The sequence below is a fragment of the Rhinolophus hipposideros genome (assembly GCF_964194185.1).
Source record: "Rhinolophus hipposideros genome assembly, chromosome: 8".
NCBI lineage: Eukaryota > Metazoa > Chordata > Mammalia > Chiroptera > Rhinolophidae > Rhinolophus > Rhinolophus hipposideros.
In genome coordinates, this window is record NC_138054.1 from 95170086 (window position 1) to 95193278 (window position 23193).

The window sequence follows — 23193 nt, forward strand, 5'->3', positions numbered from 1 at the left end:
TGTATGGCCCACCAATGCGGTCCTCCCCTGAGCTTGTCAGGTTCAGTATGTGGCTCCTTTTTCATCCACAAAGGTTTTCATGGACTAGCTGCCAATCATTCCCCCCACAGCAGCCCTGGCAGTGCATTACTGAATGAAGAAGCGGAAATGGGTAAAAGATGTGAAGCTTGTCCATCCACAGCTCAGCCATAGGCCCCTCTCTCGCTCTATCTGTAGGCTGGCATGGAGCAAGCTTAAGTACTTTTATATAAAAAGGAAAATCTTTGAGAATATAGCCCTGCATTTAAAAAGTCAGTTTCAAAGAAACCATATCAGTTTCACTTAACTTGGTTTAATTTCAAAAACAAAGTTTTGTAATAACTGTCTGGTATCAGGTGGGTATTGGACTTAGGGTGATCACTTCGTAGGTTATATATGTAACCATCATGTGTACACCTGAAACTAATATAACATTGTATGTCAACTGTAATTTTTTTAATTTAAAAAAAAGTTGATTGCTGCCCTAAGATTTTAGGTAATTGCACTCCCTCCCTTTGACAGAGGGGCTCCCTCCAGTTTCCCTAACTTTCCCATTTCCGATGGACCTTGCAAAATGTCCAGTCCACTTGTGTTTGTCACTTAAAAACTTAGACTGCTGTCTGGGGAGGACAGACACACCTTTCCTAAACACTAAGTTAATAAAAGGGATTATGATGATGTTTTCTACCTGACAAAGTCACACTTGATTGACATATGTGGGTTTCACCTCTGCTTGGGCTGATCTATTTTGCTGACGGGATTCCCCCAACATCCCCTCCCCACAGCACAGCTTTCTTCTCTGAGGGAGGTCTCCAGCTTGGAGACCCGGAGGAGAGACTACATAGGTTAAACTTGCAGGTGGGCAGCTTGGCCTCCAGCCTGACCTTGAGCCCAGAGAGTGGGGACAGCTGCCCCTGGTAACCCAGGCCAATAGGAGCAGAGTAGGCCCCACCAGGCCGAGTGCAGAGCCCCAGCAGCAGGCAGAGGTTCTGAGGACCCCGCACCTGGCCGGACCTCTGGGGAGCTATCTGCACAGCACAGCAGAGCTGTGGCCTTCCACGCAGCCCTTGGCCCCCTACAACCCAGCCAGACTTCCCAGCTGCCCAGCCTGCCTGGAGTCTCCCATGGATGGCACCTGTGCAGGGCCTGTCTGCTTAAACTTGGAGACCCCCACAGGATGGACAAGAGGCCGCATGTGCCCGCCCCTCCCCACATCACCCTTCAGTCAAGCTCTCCTAGGATGGCAGGTCCACTGGGAATAAGTGGCCAGCCCTCTCCCCCTCAATGGCCTGCAGACCCCTCTCACTCCTATTCTTTCTCACCAGCTTCCAAAAGGATGTGCTGGTTCCGGTCTCACGTGCAGTCGCCCCAGCCCACATGCACCCCTGCCCTCCCCCACAGGGCAGGCCCTGGCCCAGCCTAAAGAAAAGCTGCCCAGCCCCACCCTCCTGGGCTTGAGCCCCCAGGGTGGGGCCCTGGGCTGCCGGTCCCCACACTGCCCACCAAAGCAGGGCTCCCAGCCCACCTTGCCTACACCTCCCTGGACCCTGTGGTTCTCACCAGCATCCAGTGAGACATGCTGCATGCCCATGGAGCAGACACGTGCTGTTTCTCACGCTGTTCCTACCCACGCAGGTTTATTCCCGTCCAACGCCTGCTGTAACCCTAGCCCATCCCACAGTCCACCTAATGCCACCAAGGAAAGTGGTGGTGCTCTGCAGTCAACAGCCAGCCTGTTGGTGACCTCGTTGTCCCTTCTGCATTTCTGTTAAGACTCAGGCCCCAGAACGTCTATGCTTCCCCATCTTCCAAACCCGATCCAGACAGCATCTAGAAGCCCAGTGTGACAGGGAAAAAATAGGTCTTCATCAAATCTGGGTTCCACACTTATTTTAGTGACACAGAAGATGTGGAGGGTCCCAAATTTGATGGGTCTGAAGAGCACGTGCAGGGTTCGACTAGGCAGTGAGACTCTCAATGGATTATGCCGGTGTTAATGAAATCTGTTGAAGCTTCATGGACAACAGGAAGTGCAATACAGACAACATTAGCCACAAGATGGTTTCCTCAAGTGTCGCTTAAGAAGGGTGGACATAAAAGTCTACCTTGGAAACGACTAGACTTGACCTTAGCTAGAGATAAAGGGTGGGATTTGGAGCAGATTCAGTTTTCACTTGGCTCACTGAGGCTGAGGCCAGTAAGCAGGTCTGCCAACAGCTTCTGTTTTATTTACATGCACATTAGAAGAGCCCCCAGAACTGACTGAATGCTGATAAGCTCCAAACTCCACCTAGAGTTTTACACTGAGAAGCCATCACTATTCCCTTGGGGAACTGATCTTTCCTGGAGCTTTCTTGACTTTGTAAATGGTCACTGACATGTGACAGAACAATGAGGGATGGGAAAGGACCCCAAGTTCAAGCACAGCTGTCGTTTGCTTACAAAGTATCAGCTATTTCTATGCAGCTGTGCACCCGATTCCTAAGCTCAGCTAACTAGGAAGAGGAGAAACACGCTGACCTCAACTCATTGCAAAATGCCTTTTCTGCCTGAATATATTGAATACTTCTTACAGTTTAAAAAATGATGTTTTGAAGGTGAAATGGACAAATCTTAAGATTGAAAAGGCAAATATATGAAGGAGCCAAACTAAATCAGGTACCTGGGAGGTGAAGACTGGAGACGAATGGGCATTAGATTTTCTGTACATATGTTTTGAAAAAGCTCTATGAATCAGAATAGCCACATTTAGGACAGTATCTGTGGTCAGTCAATATTTTTAAAGCTTTTTTTTTTTCACAGGACTTTATTGGGGAACAGTGTGTACTTCCAGGTCTTTTTTCCAAGTCAAGTTGTTGTCCTTTCGATCTTACTTGTGGAGGGTGCAGCTCAGCTCCAGGTCCAGTTGCCGTTTCTAGTTGCAGGGGGCACAGCCCACCATCCCTTGCGGGAGTCGAACCGGCAACCTTGTGGTTTGAGAGGACACACTCCAACCAACTGAGCCATCTCAGCTCAAGGTGCTGTATTCAATCTTAGTTGCAGGAGGCAGAGCCCACCATCTCTTGTGGATTCAAGGAATTGAACCACCAACCTTGTGGTTGAGAGCCCACTGGCCCATGTGGGAATCGAACCAGCAGCCTTCAGAGTTAGGAGCACGGAGCTCTAACCGCCTGAGCCAGTGGGCCAGCCCCGGTCAGTCAATATTTTTAGATAAAGCTTGGTCCTAAGCCTAAAGTGGGCTTGATTCTGCGAAGCAAATCTTTTCACAGCTGCCTCGATGCACAGAAACCTTTGCAAAATTAGAAACACCCCAAGTCTCGTGTTTGCACAGTCACATACTGATGCTCAGTGTCTCGACAACTGAAGTCCTTTTTTCTGTATTTCCGAACCTACACGGTTCACACCCAACAGACCTAAGGCTTCTGTGAGAATGACACTGCCTTCTGTTTCTTAGTGAATGCAGACATCGATTGTGGGTTGTGTATCGTGTTTGTGTATCTGTGCTTTGATTCACAGTGACTTCTCATAATATGGAACTGATATGCATTGAACACAAACTAAATAAAAAGAAATGGCTGGCGGGGGCGGGAAGCAGGGCTCCCAGCTTTCCCCAGGGCCCCTGCAGCTCCTCCCCTTGGGCGGTGCTTGGACACCCAGCACTGGAGAGACTTAGGACTGGGCCAAAGCTCACTGCTCTGCAGGCTGGTGCAGTTTGCGTTCGGTAAGCAGTTGCCTGCTCAGATGCCCTAGCTCATGTCCTCCCCGCCAGCAGGCGGTCAGCACAGCCAAGCCACCCCAGAGGTACTCGGGGTGGGTCCCTTAGCATATACTCAGTTGCCTGCCCGCCCTGCTGACAGGAGACAAGCTGGAACACTGGCGCGTGTCTGAGCCAGCACCTCTGCCTTCCCAGCAGAAAAACAGGTCAGCTGCACAGTTTGGAAAGACCTCAGAAGCAATAGTCGCTCAAACCCACCCCATGGTCATTTAGAGAGCCCTGGTGTCCTCTGGGAGGGGTTGTAAGTGGGCACCTGTGGGAGTGGCCCAGCCCAGAGGCATTTGTGTCCAGCAGAGACTGGCCCTGGTCTAGAAGAGGCAGCTGTGGCCCCAGTCTCATGGCAAGCTGAGAAGCTCCTGGTTCTCACTCTCTCACTTGGGCAGCACTGTGCACGCCATGTGTGAGACCAGGACAGGTGGGTTGTGGCCTCCAGTCCCGTGGATGTGTGGTCAGGGGCTCAGGCAGGTACTGGCCACCCACTGCTCTCCCTGTGCTTGTCCCCACACCTGGTGGGGTTGGGGCCTTTTCTTCCCACAAAGTTCTCCCTTCTGTGGCTCAGACACTATCATTTGTCACAGTTGAGTTCACCTGCACTTCTGAAACATGGACAATTAGCAACAGGTGTTTTAATGAGAACACATCAGTGAAAAGGGGTCGCCCTGCCCGACCCATCCCTACCTAGGAGATCTCAGCCCTTCCGCTTCCCAAGGATGGCAGCAGGCTCAGGAGCCCCCACCCGCCACCCTCACCCCCACCCCAACCCCCAGGGCTGGCAGCCAGAAGCTACCCCCACCCCCAACCTGTTGCTGGGGCTGGGACCCAGGGGTAGGGTCTCGCTGTGTCCCCACGGCAACCACACTCACTTCTAGGACATACAATTTCCACTGGCATTTCTTGTTTGTTTTAATGGATGTTGGAAGAAAATGTTTCATCCCAGAACAAAAGCAGCAGACACACAGCTGGGGCACTTCAGTTTTGCTTTTCCAAACTGTCCCCTCTCCCCAGCAGGAGGCTGTAAGGACTGGTGTGTCCCTCTCATGGGGACGTCACCATGGAAAAACTACTTGAGTCATGAGCTGGCTGCATCATCCACTGATGGAAACCCCACTTCCCAGAGACTCGGGCTCCAGACCCTAGCTGCCACCAGCCTCCTCACAGACAGCTTTTGTGCAAGAGCTTGGGGAGCTGGAGAGCCACCCCATCTGGCCCTCACAGAGAGCCCCCACCTGCAGCGAAGGCCCCAGGGAGGGCGAGTGGAGGCGCAGCTGTGGTGAATGCTGGACTCCTCCTCCGGACCCACAGATGTGACAGCAGCTCCCAAACGGGCACAGCCCCCATGCCACTGGAGGAGCCTCCCCTTGAGGTCCCCTCCCCGCCCCAGGATCGCCTGCCTACTGCAAGGATAACCATGTCCTCGACCAGAAGCAAACCGGTACAGCCCGTGTGTTTCAGGGATGTGTGGGGAAGCCCACAGCTGCCTTACCAAGTGGCCTGTGTCAGTCCTCGCAGTCATGTCAGGGAAAGGGGAGGGGAGCAGACATGGCCCAGACTCAAAGCCCTTTAAGAACTGCCTGGGACGGTGCAAAGGGAGGTGCATCTAGGATGAGCACCCCCAGGAGAGGCATTCTTTGGCCTGGAGATGGAATTGGGGGCCCCTCCCTGGGCCTCAGCATCCAGCAGCGATGAAGTGAAGCCAGCGCCTCTTTCAGGCGTGGGGCGTGTCTGAGCTACTTTGCCCCTTCTTGGAGTTTGGGTGTGTTTGGGGGGAAGGAGCTTGTCACTCAGCTTGCCCCAAGTGTGTGAGCCATTAGGAAAGGACCTGCCAGGCAGATGGGAGCTCAGTGTGGAAGGGAGATCAGCATGGGGGGAATTCTGCCCCTCAGGGGCAGATAGGCCGGAGGCCCAGGCCCAGGGAGGGTTTCCCTCACTGGTCAATGCCACCTGGGGCCCTGGGACCCTGCTGTTCACACCCACCACCCTCAGGACAGGAAAGCTGCTGAGGTCACAGGAGTCTCTGACGCTCATCTGCCTGCTGACCACCAGGCAGAATGTAAGCACAAGCCTGCAGTACACAAAGGCCAGTCCCACTCAGGCTCCCTGGGCCTGACTCAAGTGTGTTGGGGGACAAAGAGAAATCCACCACCCACCTGACAGCGTCCCCCCAACCAAGACTGGCATAACCAGGCACTGCCGTCTACCCTGGGGCCCTGGACCCACCACCTTAGCCCCCGCCCCACTCTGCTCACACAGGAAGGGTGGGGGTCCTTTGTCTCTTGTGCCATGGTCACGCAGGCAAACTGCTGGTATGCAGTGGGCACCCACGAACGCTAAGCGCACTTAACTAGTGGGCAGTGAAAGTCTTGGGCACCTGGGTAGGGGCAGGTGATGCTCAGAGCTTGAAGACAACACACACACACACACACACACACACACACACACACGCGCCAGGCCCGAGTGGTGGTTGCCATGGGGACGGAAACTCAACTCGGTTGAAAGCGCGCCTTGCCAGCAGAGGGCGCCGCGCCCCCATCCCTGAGCCCTGGCCGAAACTGGGATGGGGGCAGCCCCGCAGAGCCAGGCCGTTGTCCCCAGCATTCCAGCAATCACCCCATCCAAAACCCAGAATCCCAGCCCACAGAAATGGGCCAAGGGTCTCTGAAGAGGAGGTGCACAGAGGGGTCACAGATGGCTCCCCGTTCTCTTCCCCAGCACCAGCTGGTGCAGCACCAGGTCCTCCACCCAAGACCTTTTGCCGGGCTGTCGTATTTGACAAGGAGAAAAGCATTCTAAGGAGACTGCAGGGCTCAGTTTACGCCTGATTTACTGTATTTTAAAGTGTGGGACGTTAGTGGGGAAGAGACAGAGGAGGACGTGCCTGGTGGAGCTGGGGGAAAGAAGCACTGCCTGACCTTGGGACTTGTCTGGTGGCCCCAGGATAGTAAAGTTGTTATGTTGGGGAGGAGGGGTCAGAATATGCAGAGAAACCTGGGGTGAACCCACCCAGGGTATACTTGTTCATCCTCAACCCCAAATGGAAGTCCCCACCCAGGAACAAAGGGAGGCTCCCTGCCAGTGATGTCTGCAGGGTCCTGAAGGCCAGGCTCTGGTATTCGCAAAAGGTGCCCATAGTTGGGCCCATCAGGGTCCTGGGCAGGAAGGCAGTGCCACTGTCCCTGGCAGGCACTGCCCAAAAGCCAGCTGAGTATCCTAGTAAAGACCACCTTTCCACCCACCAACCACTGCCACACCGTCAACCGCCCAGCACTTCTCCCTACCCTGTGCCAGATCCTGTCTCCTCCAGGAACCCTTTGGTACCTGGCCAGAGTCAGCTCCTCCCCTTCCCCCATCCACCTTCTATCAACCTCCAGGACCTGAGTGGCCAGCTGGGCCAAGTTCCCTCACACGATGCCAGCTCTCGCCACCAGAGGGACTGGCCCTTCACACAAGTGGGCGGTCTGGCTGCCCGACAGGCTGCCCTCCGGTCCTGGGCCGGGGCCAGTCCTGGGTCTGATGTTCTCAACTCGCCCCTACATTCCCTATCCATCTCCCCGCTAAATCCTGCCCAAAGGACACCACCAAGTGCCCGCTCTGGGCCTGGCAGTGGAGGGAGTCGCGATGGCAAGTTCTGCTGCCAGAGCTGCAGTGGAGAGTCAGGCCACAGAATCAGGAGAAGCCCGCGTCCTGGAAGGCAGACGCCGGCTCTGGCCGCGGGGAGAGGACTTGGGGCCCACGCGGAGTCGCTGCAGGGCAAAGGCCCGGCCAGCACCCTCCCTCACCCACCCAGGACAAGACCCTGGGCTCGGTGGCGGACGCCTCCCCACCGGGTTCGGGAGAAGGGGCCCTTGAGTAGGCGGGGCAGCCAGCTCAAGGCCCCCGGCCCCCGGCCCCTGGCGGCGTGGGGCGCGGGGCGCGGCTGCGCTCGCCATCGGGCGTGCAGGCCTTGACTGACATCGCCCTCTCGCGGCCGGAGCGAAAAGCCGCCGTCACCGTCACTAGGTAGGCGGTGCCGGGCGCCAGGCCCTGAAGCGTGGTGCTGTTGTGGCCCGCGGGCACCTCCACGCGCTGCGCCGCGCCGCCCCGCAGCGGCCCGAACTGCACGTGGTAGCCAAGCGCGGCGGCCGGGCCCAGCGCAGGGGCCCAGCTCACCCGCAGGCTGTGCGGCCTGGCGTGTGAGATGACGATGCGCTCTGGCCCGGCCTCCTCTGGGGGAGAAGCGCCCGTGAGTGGGTGGGGGCCACGTCCCCGCCCCCACCCCCGCCCCCGTCCCCGGGCCCTGCCTCACCCGGCAGCGTGCGCACCCGCAGGTGCTGCGGCCTCACGAGGTGCACGTTGGATTCGGGCACCAGCGCCACGTCGTAGTCTGTGGCGGGGTCTAGGTGGGCCCAGGCCCAGCCTGTGGCGTTCCCTGGCAGCTGCTGGCGACGCTTGGTCCCTGGCTCAGCGCTGGGTGCCAGCTCCAACACGTAGTAGCCAGAGTCGGCCGTCAACAGGGGCGGCCAGGCCAGACGGAAGCCGCTGGACGTGACCTCAGAGGCGCGGAGCTGCTGTGGCTGCATTGCATCTGTGGGTGGCATCAGGTCAGGGAACCAAGGTCACCTCCTCGCGCCCAAGACATGAGGCCCTCCCTGACTGCTGACTTGGGGAAGACCCCATTGGAGGCAGGGAGCTGGGCCAGCTTCAGCCACAGCCCGCAGATGCTGTCACACCGCTGGGGAAAGGACAGGAGTGCAGCCCCCACATCCAGCCCCATCAGGAGCTTCCCTGCCTGCCGCAGCCCCAAACCCAGACCAGACCAGTGGGAAGCTAGCTGGGCCACTGCCCACCCAGTCCAGGGGCCTAGATAAGGGCCACTCAAAGGTGGCGGGGCCCAAGGTGGTCCTGAGAATAGAGGACCAGCCCCCTATCCAGCCTGAGTGGCCAGCACAGGATCTGGGGTCAGCTTAGCTCTGGATAGTCAAGGCCACAGGGGGGCTGATGGTGAAGCCAGGAGATGAGAGGCCACCAGGGGACGCCCTGAGAGGCTGTGGGATGTGACAACTCCATGAGCAGCTGGACCTGGGGTTGGGGATACTTGCCTGCCTCAGGTCCCCATTAGAGAGTGACTCCCCAAAGTGGGACCCCTAAACGTGCATTCCCCTTGAGCCGTCTGAGTGACCGTGCAGACACATATGGCTGGTGCATGTCTGGGCAGGGTTAAACCCGTCTCCATTCTGATGCCTCCTCCTTTAATGCTGGCTGCCCCAACTGCCTGCCTGGCACTCACTCCCCTGCCCATCCCCCACACTCACACCCACTCCCAATCCCAGGAGGCCCTCACCCTGCCTGACTGCCCTGCAGCCTCCGTTTTTCCTGTCCAGCTGCCTGCTTTTCCTCCTGCTGTCCCTTCCAGGCTCAGCTACAGTGGGGGCAGGTGTCCCTGGTGGAAATCTTCGGAAGGACCCTCTACCTCTCTCTACAACCCACAGTCCACCCCTCCTGGTTTTGAGTGGATGATTAATCCACAGGCAGAGACTTGGGAAGAACCCTGGGGTTAGTGGCACTTTTCAGTGGCTGGAGCAGGCAGAGCCAGTGACCGGGCCCTTCATTTCCAGCCCCTCCCCCTGTGGAGTTTGGCTGTATCAGGGCTCCAGAAGCAAGTCTGTGGGGAGCTAGTAGCCCCTGCAGTGGGCCCTCCCTGCTCCAGTCTCCTCTCCAGCATCCAATAGTCCCCATAACTGCCTGTAATGCAAACCCACTCAAAGCCTCCATGGGTGTCCTCACCAGAAGGGGCAGGGGGAGCAGGGACAAGTAACTCTGTGGCGGGCAGTCCTGGCCCCTCCTGACCTGGCTCTCCCCTCTCCAGGCACTGCGGGCCCTGGCACATGTCCAGGAGCACGTGCTGCCATCTGCAGAGTGCTCAGGCTTGGAACCTCCTTCCTCTTTCTCCCCACTTGGCCACTTCCCACCAGTTCAGCCCTTGGTCCCTGGGCTCACACCAGGCCCAGCACTCCATGGGACCTCCAGCCGCAGGCTGAGCTGGTCCAGGCAGCAGAGAGCCCCACCTGGAGTTGTTCACACAGGACTGCCCCTCTGTCCCTCCACAGCCCAGGTGGTGGGGCACAGCAGGTGCACACAGTGTCACCTCCCCATGAACTGCTGGGAGCACCACTGTCCTGCAGCCGCTGGCCCCTGGGGCAGGCACACAAGTTCCTCCTGAAGTCTCACTCCAGCTGCCCTCTTGCATTCCTAGCTGGGCCCCTTGGCCCACCCGTTGCGCCCTGTCCTATCCCACCTACCGAGAATGGAGCCCCTCAGCTCCTGGGCGATGATGTGCAGGTCATCCACATCCACAAAGTGCAGGTGTTTCCTCGCGGGCGCCGAGGCAGCGGCCGCCAGCTCCAGGAAGTTGCCGCGGCCAGTGCTGACGATGAAGACAGTGGTGCCCAGGTCCTTCAGCTCCTGCATGGGGGGCCCCACGGGGTCGCTGGAACCGCCATCTGTCACCCACACCAGCACCTTGGGCACCCCCGGCCGGGCACCCGCTGCTTCAGCGAACAGTTGCTCCCTGGCGTATGCCAGCGCTAGGCCAGTGTTGGTGTCACCCATGAGCTGGGCTGCAGCACGAATGGCGTCCTGGACAGCCGCACCTGAGCTATGTTGGCTGAAGGAGAACTCGGTGTGTGGCCGGCTGCTGACGTGCACGAGGCTGACACGCAGGGCCTCGGGGCCCAAGGGCAGCGGGGCTGCCAGTTGACCCAAAAACTCCCGAACTCGGGAGAACTCATAATGAGACACGCTGGCCGAGCTGTCCAACAGGAATAGCAAGTCCCCCTGGGGGGCTGACGCCGGGGGACCTGGGGAAGAGGGGGAGGGTTCAGCCCCAGGTGGTGGCCCCAGATAGCCCCCCCACCCAAGGCCAAACCCCAGGGCCTGAGCTTTCCATAAGCTGGTGCTTGTCTTCACCCAGGTAGGCCCTGAAAGCCTGCTCAGTCACACCCCAAAGGCCCTGGAGATGACACCCGGGAGACAGAGGGGTCCTGAGCCAACCAGAGGCCAACACTCTCAGTGAGTCCCAGCTCTGCCCCCTGACCATATACCTGGGGCTTCTCTGGACTCATGCCTCATCTGTAAAGGAGAGCTGACTCCTCCAAGCCCCCACTCTCCCTTTCCTAAGGAGACTGCGTGGAGGCTGGAGCCTATGGCCTCATCCTCAGGAGTGGCAAATGAGGGGCTCCTCCCTCAGGCTTGTCTTCCAGAGAAGCAGCCCCCAGGCTGGAGTGCAGCCATACAGCTCAGCCTCCAGGTAAGGGAACAGGTGGGGTATAGCGGAGGAAGGCACAGAGCAGCTGTGAAGACTGTAGGGGGAGGTAGAAGGATGGCGGAGACAGAGCACTGATAGCAGCCCCTCCCACAGCCCAGATGGCCAGGCTGGAATCTTAATCCCACTTAGAGATGATGTCACCCCTCCCCTGGCCCCCATCCTCTGTTTCATCTGGACCCAGGAAGCAAGTTACCTGATGCAGCAGCCTGAGGATTCGACTAGCGCCTCCCGGCCTCCCGCTTCCTCCCAGCACCCCCAGGGGTGGTGGTGGCAGATGCGCTCCTCCACCACGGGTCCCTGGTCTGGGGTGTCTCGGTTCTGGCATGGGCCTTGCGGCCTCAGTTTTCCCCAGTTCGGTGGGGCAACTCCAACCTTCTTGTTATCCCTCTACTAAGAGTCATTCCAAGAAGAGAGAAACTGAGGAAGGGGCAGCCTCCTCGACACCTCCCCCTCCCGTCCAGGTCCCACGATCCCGCGGACATGCCGACAGGGCAGACGGCGACCTCACGCCCCGGCGCTCGGTCGAGCAGCCTGGGGCACCTGGGCCCGACCGCCACAGGTGGGTGGGGTACTCCGGGGCCGCCGCCAACCCGGGGCCGCAGAAGAAGAGCGACCGCCCAGCGCAGGCGGCGGGGAGTGGAAGGGACGCCGGAGTCCGGCCCCGCCGTGCTCCGCACTCACCACGCTCTGCGCCGCTCTGCGCCAGCGCCAGCCGCAAGCTCAGGGCCAGGCCGAGTGCCGTCCAGGGCAGCATGGTGCTCAACCGGACAGGGCGCGCTGGGTCTCGGCTCGCCGCTAGCTCCCTCGCTCGCTCCTGGGCGGCAACGCGCGCCTCCGCACTGGCCGGACCAGGACCCCGCCCCCTAGAGGCCCCGCCCGTCGAGGCCCCGCCCCGGTGCGCGCATTCAGCCGCGTACCGAGACGCAAACTCCGGGGAGGTGCGTGCGCGGAGAGCCCCGGCGAGCAGCAACACCCAGTACTCGCCAAGATGCGACCGACGCACACATTCGTGGGCACGTAGGCACACAAGCGCTGCATCGCCCTTTCCGACTGTGAGGCCATGGGGTGCGCCCTGCCCCCTGCCCGCAGCCAGGAGACGACAAGGAGCCACCAAGCTGGATCATGCCCAGGCCCACAGCCCATGTCTCCGCAGTGCCGGGAATCCTAGAAGCCCGGCCCAAGAAGACCCAGGGGTGTGAGAGGTTGGGGGTGACACCAAGAACAGTGTACCCCCAACAAAGCCCAGGCGCTGGCCTGGACTCGACTACAGGGCTGAGAGAGCGGTGGTGTCTGGGGGCTGGGACTCGTGTCCCGCAGGACTAACGGGTTGAGAGGGCTGAACTTAGAAAGAACCCAAGGCACTGGACATAGGACAGAAGCTGTGACATTTGGACTTCTTGGCTTGTTGAGGAAGAGATCCTGTTCAGTGTGACCATGCTAGGCCTATTGCTGTCCCCATACCCTGTCCAATGAGGGGCCCAGGGCCCAGAATGAGGTCTGACTCCAGGACTGAGGACAGACCCCCAGCAATCCACTGGAGCTCCCCTCTGGACAGACCCACTAGTGAGCCTGGCGTCCTGAGATCTTGGCTAGGCCGTACCAGAAGTGGCTGGCTGCAGGGGGCATCCCAAGGGGCACTTAGCTCCCTGGACAGATTTCTTGCCCTTAGCTGGGGTGGGACAGTGTTCCCTGGGCAGGAGCTGAAGTCCAGGAGAGCACAACTCTCCACTCTTAAGATGCCTTCCTGTGGGGTAACCACTGCCCTCTTCCAGCCACTCATTCCTGCGGAACTGGGGGAACTGGGGGAGGGGGCGTCTTTGCCAGGATGTTCCCTCCCTTCCCTCTCTCCCCAGGGGATGCTCTGGAAGGAGGAAGGATGGGACTCAATGGTGTTCCTTCCTCCCTTTCTGGCAGGTGAGACGTGGGCTATGAGACAGGCTGAGCTCCACTTTGCCTAAAAAAGGAAGCGGCTCAGCTGAGCCTGAGGAGCTGGGGCAGGAACAAAACGAGAACTGTGTCCCTGCCGCTCCCACCCCTTGCCGGGAATCTTGGCAGTGACGGTGCTGGCTCCACTCCACAGACCTCAGGCCTCGGCGGGGACCAGAAACTGCCTGGTGCTTCCGCCTGAGCCCTGGGGTGGGGGGGGGCTTGGGCCCCCAAAGTCCAGCATGTGCTGCCCAGAGGGGCCCTGGGTGAACCCCAGCCCTCCAGCATCTCAGGCTGACGAGGGCTGCTGTGGAGATGGGGACTGTGAGTGGGGGCCATTATAGGACACAGCAGCAGCTGGAGGAGGCCAGGGGTCCAGCGGGGAGCTCAGCCAGGGGCCCCGGGGGTCACACACCCACGTAGACATGTCAGATACTTCTTGGTTCATCCTCTGTCTCCCTGGGCACCCATCTGCTTGGGGCAGGGAGCTGGCCAAAGTTGGTCCCCCCCACCGTCCCACCCCTGTGGCAAGGCAGCAACTTCCCCACTTGTCCCCACTCCTGCTCAGCAGGCGGGCCCACAGTCACACCAAGGCTTGCACTGCTGGGCTGACGGGCAAGTTTCCGTCCCTTCTGGAAAAACTGAGCGGGTCTTCTTGGCTGGGACTCAGGCCCTCGAGGAAGCAGCTGCCCTCCTCCCTCCAGCCTCCCCCATCAGAGGGAGAAAGGGTGGGAGGCCCAGCCTGCGCCTCTACCCAGCCTTGCCTGGGCTCTGCCACCTGCCCTAGCCCAGACTTCCACCTCAGCTCTGCCCGGAGTCACTGCTGCCCACGCCGAGCTCTCAACTGACCACAGAAGACTCCCCCTGCCTCCCTTTCTGCTCTGCTCTAGCTGGCCGCCACTCTGCCCCTGCTACCCCCGTGAAGGCAAGTGTCATTCTTGTATCCTGTACACCTACTCTCTTGGGCAGATATGGGCAGACGGAGAGTCCCCAGGGAGCGTGGGGGTCAGCCAGGGGTGTAGTGGTCAGGGCCAGGGCTGAGCTTGAGACAGACGCCAGAGGAAGCACAAATATAATGGCCCGGAAAGCACCTCTCTGAAGGAAGACAGGCTGGGGGCAAGAGGGCAGACAGAGGAGGAGAGGACGCCGGGACACAGCAGGCTATGGCCCCCAGGCCTCTCCCACCCCAAGCCCAGCCCTTGCTTGGTCCTGGAGTCCTGGGGACCAAGAGGAAGGAGCAGTCTGGCTGAGGTAGCCCTGCCCCGTGGCCTTGGCCAAGTCAGGAGTCCCCACTCACTTCCTGAAGCTGGCGTGTACACCGGCCTGTCTGCCAACAAGCAGGTGGAGGGGGTTCCAGGAAACCTAGGGACACTGCTGTCTGCAGGCACCACCCCTACCCCCACCAGGTCCTCAGAAGGCTTCCTCCTCCGCACAATCCAGGCCTCTGCAGAGAAGAAGGGCCTTTTGTCCCCAGCCCACTGTGGTCATGTTGACCCCAGGGAAAAGGGCAGCTCCAGCGGCCTCTGACCCCACCCCTGACCCCAGCCTAGAGCACTTTGCTGGGCCTAAGGGCAGATGGGGCTGGTCCTGCCCCCACCCCACGGTGTTTTTCATTTTGTTGGCATCTCACTCACTACCCACCAAGGGAAGGAGGAGGGACAGAAATGAAAGGGGGGTTCTGCTATGGGCCAAGTCCCCCTGACCCCACCCCACAACAGTAAGTGGGACAGAGGGAGGGGGCACCCAGAAGCAGCAGGGCCCAGAGGGCCCCTTCCTCCCCCCATCCAGCTGCTCCACCCACACATTCTTCTAGACTCGACCTGCCTGTTTGTGGTCAGGGACGTGCTGGGGCCTGAGGACTGGTCCTGGGGGTCTGCAGGTCCCGGCATCTTTCTCCCCAGAAGCCCAGGCCTGTGCCCTGTGGCCCCAGAGCTGATGACTACCCAGACCCCCTGCCAGGGTGGCAGGGATGAAGGCGTGGGGTGGGTGCCACCCCATCTGTACTCATCCATTCCCTCTGTGCTGGGCCTCGCCACGTGCCAGTTCTGTACAGTGGGGATATGCAAACCCTGGGCAGAGCCCCTGTCCTCTGAGCACTGCTGGCAGAAGAGGAAGTGGCGTGCTTGCAAAGATGCGTGTCTCCTTATTTTCCTCATGGAGGGCGGGGCCACATCAGACCAGGGGGACAGGAGCTACAGAAAGTGCTAAGGCCCTGGGGTGGGGACCGGCCAGTGTGTGTGAGAGCAGTAAGGAGGCCTAGTGGGCAGACAGGGAAGGCACAGGCTGTAGGGCCTTCATGGGTCAGGCAAGGGCCCGTGGCACATGCAGGGGTAGGGTGGGGGCTCCAAGGAGATGCCCAGGTAGCTGCTGTCAGAGGCAGAGCCTAATGGGCAGCGGTGTGAGGGAGAGAGGAAGGCCAGCATCCAGAACGTTCCTGGATTTTCAGCCTGCCTAGGGAACTAACAGTGGTGTCCTCCTAAAGTGGGATCCCCTAGATTTGGTTCCCGTTGCTGGAACCTTCTGTAATAGGGCGGTGACCACTGCATCCTGTGCCAGCCCCAGGCAGGGTCCAGACAGGCTTATCCAGCGAAGGAGAGAGAACAGACCTGTGTCCACACCTTGTGGGGAACTCCTCAGAGGTGGGAGTAGGGCCCATGGTGCAGGGACCTTAGACCTCAGAGCCAGCACGAGGCTCTGCCTGTTCCTACCTAGCCTAGCCCACGCACCCCAGCTCAGGTCCTGCCCAGCACCCCTTGCCAGGTCCGCAAGCTGGGTGGGAGGCAGGGCTCACGTGGCCCAAGCTGGAGGGTTGGAAGTCGCCAAATCCCTTGCTGCCTCCTAGCTGCTCACCGCTATGCTGTCCAAGGGCGTGCCTGTGGATGCCCAAGCTCCCAGGAAATACTTTATGAATGAATAAATGACCTTGGGCAGGTCAGGGAATCTGGCAGAGTCTCCACATATGTGGGGTCGGGACAACACCCCCGCCCAGGGCGTGAGGGGAGGCAGACAGGACAGATGCAGGCACACACAAGCCTGAACAGACACACGTGTGCACATGGGCACCCATACACATGCACACACACACACCGTGTACACACAGGTGCGTGGAGACCCCCTCAGGCAGGCACGGCCTGAGTACCTGGGTGGGGAGAGAGCCATCGACCCCACCCACATTCCCCCCCATTCAGTGCTCCTAGATTTGTAGGGTAGGGGTGGGAGGGCCTTCCAGGCTGAAGTGAGGGGGCTCTTGGGGAGGGGAGCAGAAGCTCCATCAGGATGGGAGCTGGGCCTGGGGGGCTGAGGCCCCAAAAGAGGGGCTTCTGTCACAGGCTCCTGCAAAAGTTTAGAGGTAGAGATTTGTGGGTCCAGGTGGGGTCCTGCCCAGGCAGGAGAACAGAAGGGCTGGGAAGGTTGTGTGAATGACAGGCCTTGAGGGGGAGCCTGTGGCTGGAAGCTTGTCCAGATGGTGACAGATAAGGAATACCACCTAGGACACACAAAGAACTGAGGCTCCTCCTGTGCCACCCCCCAGGGCCCAGCGACCTATTTCTGGTCCTCTCTGGTAGGTCAGCCCCTGGCCTCCAGCATCCAGTTTCCGCTTTCCCAGACAGCTGACTCTCTCAAAGCAGACCCCTAGGCCCCTCCTGTGAACCGCCCACAGCCGCCCACAGGTGTTCCTTTTGTGAGCGGGTGGGGCAGAGCTGAGGCTGAGGCAGGACTTCCCTGGGGCCTCCGGGCCGCCCGTGGATACTGCACAACACCACAGGAACCCCTGGCCGGCAGCTGAGCACCCCACCTCGGCTCCCCACCCCCACCAGGCCCAGCTGTTGTTTTGATGACTCCGGGTCAGGAGGATCCTCAGGAGAGTCCTGATCCTTCAGCACTGGGCAGGAGGGAAGGAAGGCGGCCTTGGATCAGGGGAGCTGTCCTTGGCAGCTGGATGGCTGGCCAGGCCTGTCTGACTGGGAATGGCATCAGAGCTGGGCACAGTCGATTGGAAAACCCGGAGCATGCCTGCTGGGCCTGAGCCAGCCACACGCCGGGCTCTGCTCAAGGCCACAGAGTGAGCCCTGACATTGGTCCTACCCAGAACCCTGACCCCTGACCCCTGACCTTTGGGCACAGCTGAGCGCGGATCCAGTGGGTCCCAGGCGGAGTCCTGAGAGCTAGAGCCTTTACAACGCCTTGTAGCTACCACTAGACTCTGGACCAATTATAAGCAGGACACATTTTAATATACTGCCGGGTTACAAGGAAGCAAATATCTCCAGGCCCCCTCCCCGCCAAATTAAACACTGAAAGTAGATAAATAAGCAGAAGAGTGAGCAGAAATGAGGATGATGCAAGAAAGCAGATGGGAAAGCAGCGGTTTCCTGGACACAGAGCTGGGAGCCACACCGCAGTCAGGGACCCCAGGGTGGCCACTGCACAGAGACTACCAGGGCAGGACCTAACGGGGGGCCAGGCTGGTGGTAAATCACAGCCTCAGGATTTTCACACGTGTGGTCTGGCAATCAAAACTTAGCAATCATTCAAAGAAACAATATGCTATTAGTAAGAATCAGCAGAAACAACACAACAAATGTAGACCCCCAAAGACTAAGACGTTGGAATTGTTAGGCACAGAATATAAAAAAAGAAATGCTGTGAATTGTTCAAGAAATTGAAGCTGTAATCCAAAAACCGAGCATGCCACCAAGTGTCCATTAGAAATGCTCAGATTTGAAAAAGAAGCAAGTATAAGTTTTAAGCATACTATAATAACATAATTAAATGCATGCGTTAATCCGCAGATGACTTAGTGACCTGGAAGAGGGAGATGAAGGAATTGTCCAGAATGCAGTACAGGGACACAAGGAGATGGAAAATACGCGAGATGAGCCCACATGGAGTTAAAAGGAAAAGGTGAAGCATTCATTTAACAGGTGCTCCCCAAGAAAGCATCCATACAACGAATGAGAGGCAGAATTTAAGAGATAATGGCTGAGACTTCTCCAGCACTGATGAAATATATGAATCCCTAGGAATGGGAAACACCACATAGACCAAATGGATAATTAAGAACATATCCACAACGAGAAAGCTCAGAGTGCGAAAGACAACAAACCTTAAAATTATCCAGAGACAACACACTGAGCCCTTACTCTGGTGCCTATCTAAACGTTAACCGGGTCTCAGGCTGAGCAGCCCTGCAAGCCCTAGGGCTGCTGGCCACCACTGAGCTTCTAGAGATGCCTGCTCTGGTGGAGTGTGGAAGTCTCACCACTTCTGGAACTCGCTGGAGGCCGGCTGGCTGACCAGACATGGGGCCCACAGGGGCGGCTCTTCCGGTGGGAGCCGGAGCTCAGGGCAGCCGCAGTGGCAGAAGCCAAGAAGCCCACGTTTCGGAGCCTGGCCACATGCCCCTTCTCTGAGAGCCATTTCTCTTCCTAGGCGCTTCCTAGCCACCCAGCAGCAGGGGTGCCTGCAGGGGTGGGGAAGGGCCAACCCTGGTCCAGGGGAGTCCGGTGCCATCTCGTGGTCATTCCGAGCACTACGCACGAGCCCCGAGGCAAGCACACGGTGTCCCCGCCGGACCTGGACGCAGACCCCAAGCTCGCCGGTGGGGCCACCTTATGGGGGTCACGAGGGAAATTCGGGGGCCTCCCTGTATTTGGAGGTCTCGGGTCCTTTGGAGGGCCTCTGGGGGTCACAACCAGGAGCAGAGCTGCTCCTCCCCGTCGGAGTGGCGGCGGGGTACGGGTGTCCAAGTGGGGAGAGGCAGCAGCGGGCGGAGGCATCGGGCCAGGCGGGCGCGGGTGGCCGAAGCGAGTACCAGGAGTGGAGGCAGCGAGAGGAAGCCCAACACGATGAGCGTCGTGGAGCTGCGGTCCGAGAGCAGCGCGCGGCACGCGGGGCGGGGCGCCGGGTGAACCTAGGGGCAGGGCGGCTGTTAAGAGGGGAGTGACCTGGGCGGGGCGGAGCCAGGCACAGGTGGACTGAAGGACAGGGTGGGGTCAGGTGGGTGGTCAGGCGCAGCCTGGGAGAAGGTGGACTGGGTCGCAGCGGGAGGTAACTTCTGGAGGGGTGGGGCCTGAGGTCTGGGGGAGTCAGGAGGCTAGCTTCCTCCCCCCCCCCCCCCCCCCCGCGCTGTTGTGGGTCTGGAATTTCTGAGCCTAGGATGGGAGATGGGGACCCAAACAGTAAATAGCCAGAGTAGGAGTCCCTTAAGGGGAGGTTTAAAATTCCCACCCTTCCCCATTGCCCGACCCCCATTTCCTCCTCCCCCCAACACACTACTTTTCCATGGCCCTTCCCTGTGCTGAGAGCTGACCTTCCACCCCAACCCGTGGGTGTCACCAGTTGATGTCACCTTCTCTTCTGCAGCCTAGTATTGGGTCCCCCTCCCCTGCCTTATGCCTACAGAAAGGGGACATGGGCGCCCATCAACCTATACCTTCCCTGCTCCAGACCAAGCCACAACCCACTCCATCTGGGGAAACCCAGCCCAGGGCTAGAAGGGTCTGCCACAGGCTGTGTGTGTGTAGGGGGGGGTAGTTAGGGGTGAAGAGGGGCTGTGGACTGGTGAAATCTGATAAACGCACACACCCTCTCTTCCTGGAACCCCCTCCCCTTCCCACCCTGCCCAGCTGTCCGGGCTCTGGTGGCCCCTGCCTGGTACAAGGCTGGGAGGCTTCAAGGGAGGAGAGAGAGAGAGCTGTCCCCTCCAGCAGCAAACAAAAGCCCTTCTTTTACTGCAGCTGGGTGGGGGAGGGGTTGGCAGAAGAAGGGCTCTCCAGGGAGGGGCACACATGTTCTGAGGACCAAGGGGCCATGCCAGAAGGGGGCAGATTCACCGTCAGGCCCAGGGCCCTGAACCTTTACAGGACCCCACTCCCCGGGGACCCCAGCCAGTGCCCCTGCCCGTGGAGGGCTCAGCTCACCCTCGAGTGGCACAGGAACCCCAAATAGACGATGGCAGCTGCCGGCAGCAGCACCAGCAGGAACACGGTTGCAGGCAGCAGCAGGTGGAGCAGGAGTCCGGCCAGAATCTGACTGGGCAGCTGCAGGGTCCCAAGGCTTCGGGCAGCCAGGCCTGCCCACCCTGGAGACATCAGGACTGACGCCTGGAGGTCAGGAAGCCTTCGGGGCAGCATGGGTGCTGTGTCTGAAATGGTCCCTCCCTCATCTTCCTCTGTCTCCCTCTCCTGCTCACTCATGCTCTCTTGGGTGATGGGCCCAGGAGGCTCACAGCAGTAGTCAGATGGCAGAAGCAGGGGCCCCCAGGGTCTGCCCTGGGTCCCTAGGTCAGACCCCTACTCAGACTCCAGCAAGTAGATAATGGACCCAGCTGGAGGGCAGGACCCTGGCCCAAGTAGGTCCAGCCCTGACCATCAGTCTCCAGGGCTACACCCCTGCCTCAGTTTCCCCCACTGCCAGGCTTGGCCTCTCTCTGCCAGGTGACTGCAGCTCTGGCCCTGGCCAGTCTCCCTAGTCAGCTCTGTGTGCTCTGGTCAGCTGTCCCTAAGGCCTGGCACTGGGGCCCTCCTCCCTCCCGGTCCCGCCCTCCCCCCCTTGCTGCTCCCCCACAGAACAACTTCATTTCATAGGTCTTGACTCTTACAACTGCCCCATCAGTAGCTGCCACATGGAGGTCACCACCCACCCCACTTCCCAGCCCTAGCCCCTGCTGGTCCCCTCATCCCGAAACCTGGTCCCTCTGAGCCTCAGTAAAACAGGGAAGATGCTGGGTGTTTACATCGTAGGGCTGTTGAGAGGGCATGTGGGCAATGCATGTGAAACACTCTGTATGAGACCCGGCACATAGTAGGTAGAACTCAGTAACAGCAGCTACTATGACAGGTATCCTTTGTGTCAGAATCTAATCCATCCTGAAAACAGTGGGGGCAAGTATTATTATTTCAAGTGGGGAAACAAAGCATTCTCCACTCCTCTAAAACCCCAACTAATTCCCCCCACTCTTCACACTGGCCCGACCCCCAGGGTTTCCTAGTATAACATACAGCATTTAAACACCACTGACATAACAAGTTGACACTTACATTCACCAGTAGGTTGTCTGTGAGCTGAATAAAGGAGGCCACATGGCGTCAGATACCAACATTTCCCCTTCACACCTTCTCCACACTTCCGTTGTCCCCTCCGACTTTTCTTCCAATATATTCCAGGCCTCCCAGGCTCACCAAGTCCCTTCAGACACGTACAGATGGGGGACGAGGACAGCGATTGTGCACACAAGCCTGACACAGGCCTGGTTAGGACAACAGCTGAGGCTCCAGGCAGCTCGTGCCACGCCGTGGCCGGACACACACAATTCAACCGTTTTCACTCGCACACATATGCCACGATCTCACAGTAGCTGCTTATTTATTCAGATAGTGAATTTGGGGTAAAAAATGCTGCACAGAGGAATGTTTGGGCAGAGAGTTCAGAAGCAGCGAGGATGCAGGTCTTATCTCCTAAGCCCCACCCTCTCTTCAGGTGACTCATTTAACACTCCTTGAGCTCCCACTGTGTGCTGCTGCTCTAGGCTCTCTGGACTCAGTGAGTGAGGCCTACACAGGCCTTGCCATGCAGGGGTGGCTGTGCGGGGGTCCTGCTTGACAACCTTGCACAAATCCACAGAGGCCACGGAGCGAGCTGTAGCGCCCTAGGCCAGAGCAAACGCGGGAAGATAGGCACACGGCCGGCTCCTACTTCCTCTGCCTTCTGGAAGGCTGTTAGTTGTTCCTGGGCTCCCCTATCTCTGATGTCCCAGGGGACTTCCCACTGCCCCCACGGACCCTCAACCACAGGTCCCCTGCTGCCTGTTATCTGGCCCATTCTTTTATTTATTTATTTTTAAAGATTTTATTGGGGAAGGGGAACAGGACTTTATTGGGGAACAATGTGTACTTCCAGGACTTTTTTCCAAGTCAGGTTGTTGTCCTTTCAGTCTTAGTTGTGGAGGGCGCAGCTCAGCTCCAGCTCCAGTTGCGGTTGCTGGTTGCAGGGGGCGGAGCCCACCATCCCTTGCGAGGAGTTGAAACGGCAGCCTTGTGGGTGAGAGCCCACTGGCCCATGTGGGAATCGAACCGGTAGCCTTTGGAGTTAGGAGCATGGAGCTCCAACCACCTGAGCCACCGGGCCGGCCCCTGGCTCATTCTTTTCGGTGTCATCCTGTGGGACAGGGGACACGAAGTTAACATCTTTGCTGCCCTTGTTTTTTCTGGCTACTTGAGCAGTAAAGTGTCTGAACCCACCGCGAGTGCTTGCTTCTTTACTGGCCAAAGCTGCCAGCCTATGTGACGTGCCCTCATGGAGCTTTCATTTTAGAAGAGGAAGGCAGACATTAAAAAAAAAAAAAATAGACAGATGCTTTCATGGAGGGATAAGTGTTAAGAAAAAAAAGAAAACAGGTTCAGGGACAAGGTTGCTTCAGATTGGTGGTCAGGCTGGAGGGCCCTCTGGGGAGGTGACATCTGAGCAGAGTGACTGAGGCTCATGGGCTAGGGCCCCTGTGGCTTGGTGGTGGGATGGGGCCCCTGGGTGTCTTGCTTGGAGACCCACTCTTTGGACATGGCACCTGGAAGGGCTGCTCTTTAGGGAGATGGGGGAAGGGCCAAGGCTCTGTTGCCCCTGGGGAGGGAGGGAGGACAGGGCAGGACCCTCAGGACATCTCATCCCTGGCAACCTGGGGGTGGGAGCAACAGCCTCAAAACTGCACTGCTTCCTGGTGGACAGTCAGACACAAGAGGCAGCTGGAGAGGCCAGGCTGCAGGAATGGACACTTCCTCCTATCAGGGCTCTTTCCCAGGGTTTGGGGGATGGGAAGGCAGGGCCAGCCCTTCACCCCGCCGCCCTGCCCCAGGGCCCCACAATAAAGGTGACCCATCCTGCCAGCCTGGCTCAGCCCCCTTCCTGCATCACCACTTCTGGGTGTAGTTCAGGGCTCTGTCCCATCACAGGCTGCTGACTTGCCTCAACCTCTCAGGAGCTTTCTACCACCGACCCCCTTACCCAGGTTGCCTGACTTGGGAGGGAAGGGTCCTGCCTCATCCTGTCTACCTCCCACCCTGGAATCAGGCCAGAGGCCTGGCTCCAGCCCAGAGATGGTCTTAGCAGGGACAGGAGTGGGGTGAGCGGTGGCGCCTGAGGGAGGAACCCATGGGAAGGCATGTGGGTGCCTGGGGGC

The 23193-nt window shown here is 58.9% G+C and overlaps 2 protein-coding genes across 4 annotated transcripts; both read right to left on the bottom strand.

The window, feature by feature from the left end:
- Positions 1–6597: 6597 nt before the first annotated feature.
- On the bottom strand, positions 6598–11944 carry VWA1 (von Willebrand factor A domain containing 1). Of its 2 annotated transcripts, XM_081057152.1 has the most exons (5): positions 11775–11885; positions 10870–11127; positions 10069–10626; positions 8076–8354; positions 6598–7995 (listed from the first exon to the last, which is right to left on the bottom strand). In XM_081057152.1, the coding sequence occupies exons 2-5, from the start codon at positions 10895–10897 to the stop codon at positions 7658–7660; spliced, it is 1203 nt and encodes a 400-aa protein (XP_080913278.1). In that variant the 5' UTR covers positions 10898–11127; positions 11775–11885; the 3' UTR covers positions 6598–7657. The 2 variants fall into 2 exon arrangements, with proteins under 2 accessions (XP_080913278.1, XP_080913277.1); XM_081057151.1 differs by lacking the exon at positions 10870–11127 and having other exon boundaries at positions 11775–11944.
- A 5290-nt stretch (positions 11945–17234) lies between these two features.
- Positions 17235–21175, bottom strand: TMEM278 (transmembrane protein 278). Of its 2 annotated transcripts, XM_081057154.1 has the most exons (3): positions 21062–21175; positions 19943–20141; positions 17235–18933 (listed from the first exon to the last, which is right to left on the bottom strand). In XM_081057154.1, coding segments are annotated over exons 1-3 (426 nt in total). In that variant the 5' UTR covers positions 21064–21175; the 3' UTR covers positions 17235–18708. The 2 variants fall into 2 exon arrangements, with proteins under 2 accessions (XP_080913280.1, XP_080913279.1); XM_081057153.1 differs by lacking the exon at positions 21062–21175 and having other exon boundaries at positions 19943–20816.
- Between the last annotated feature and the right edge of the window lie 2018 nt (positions 21176–23193).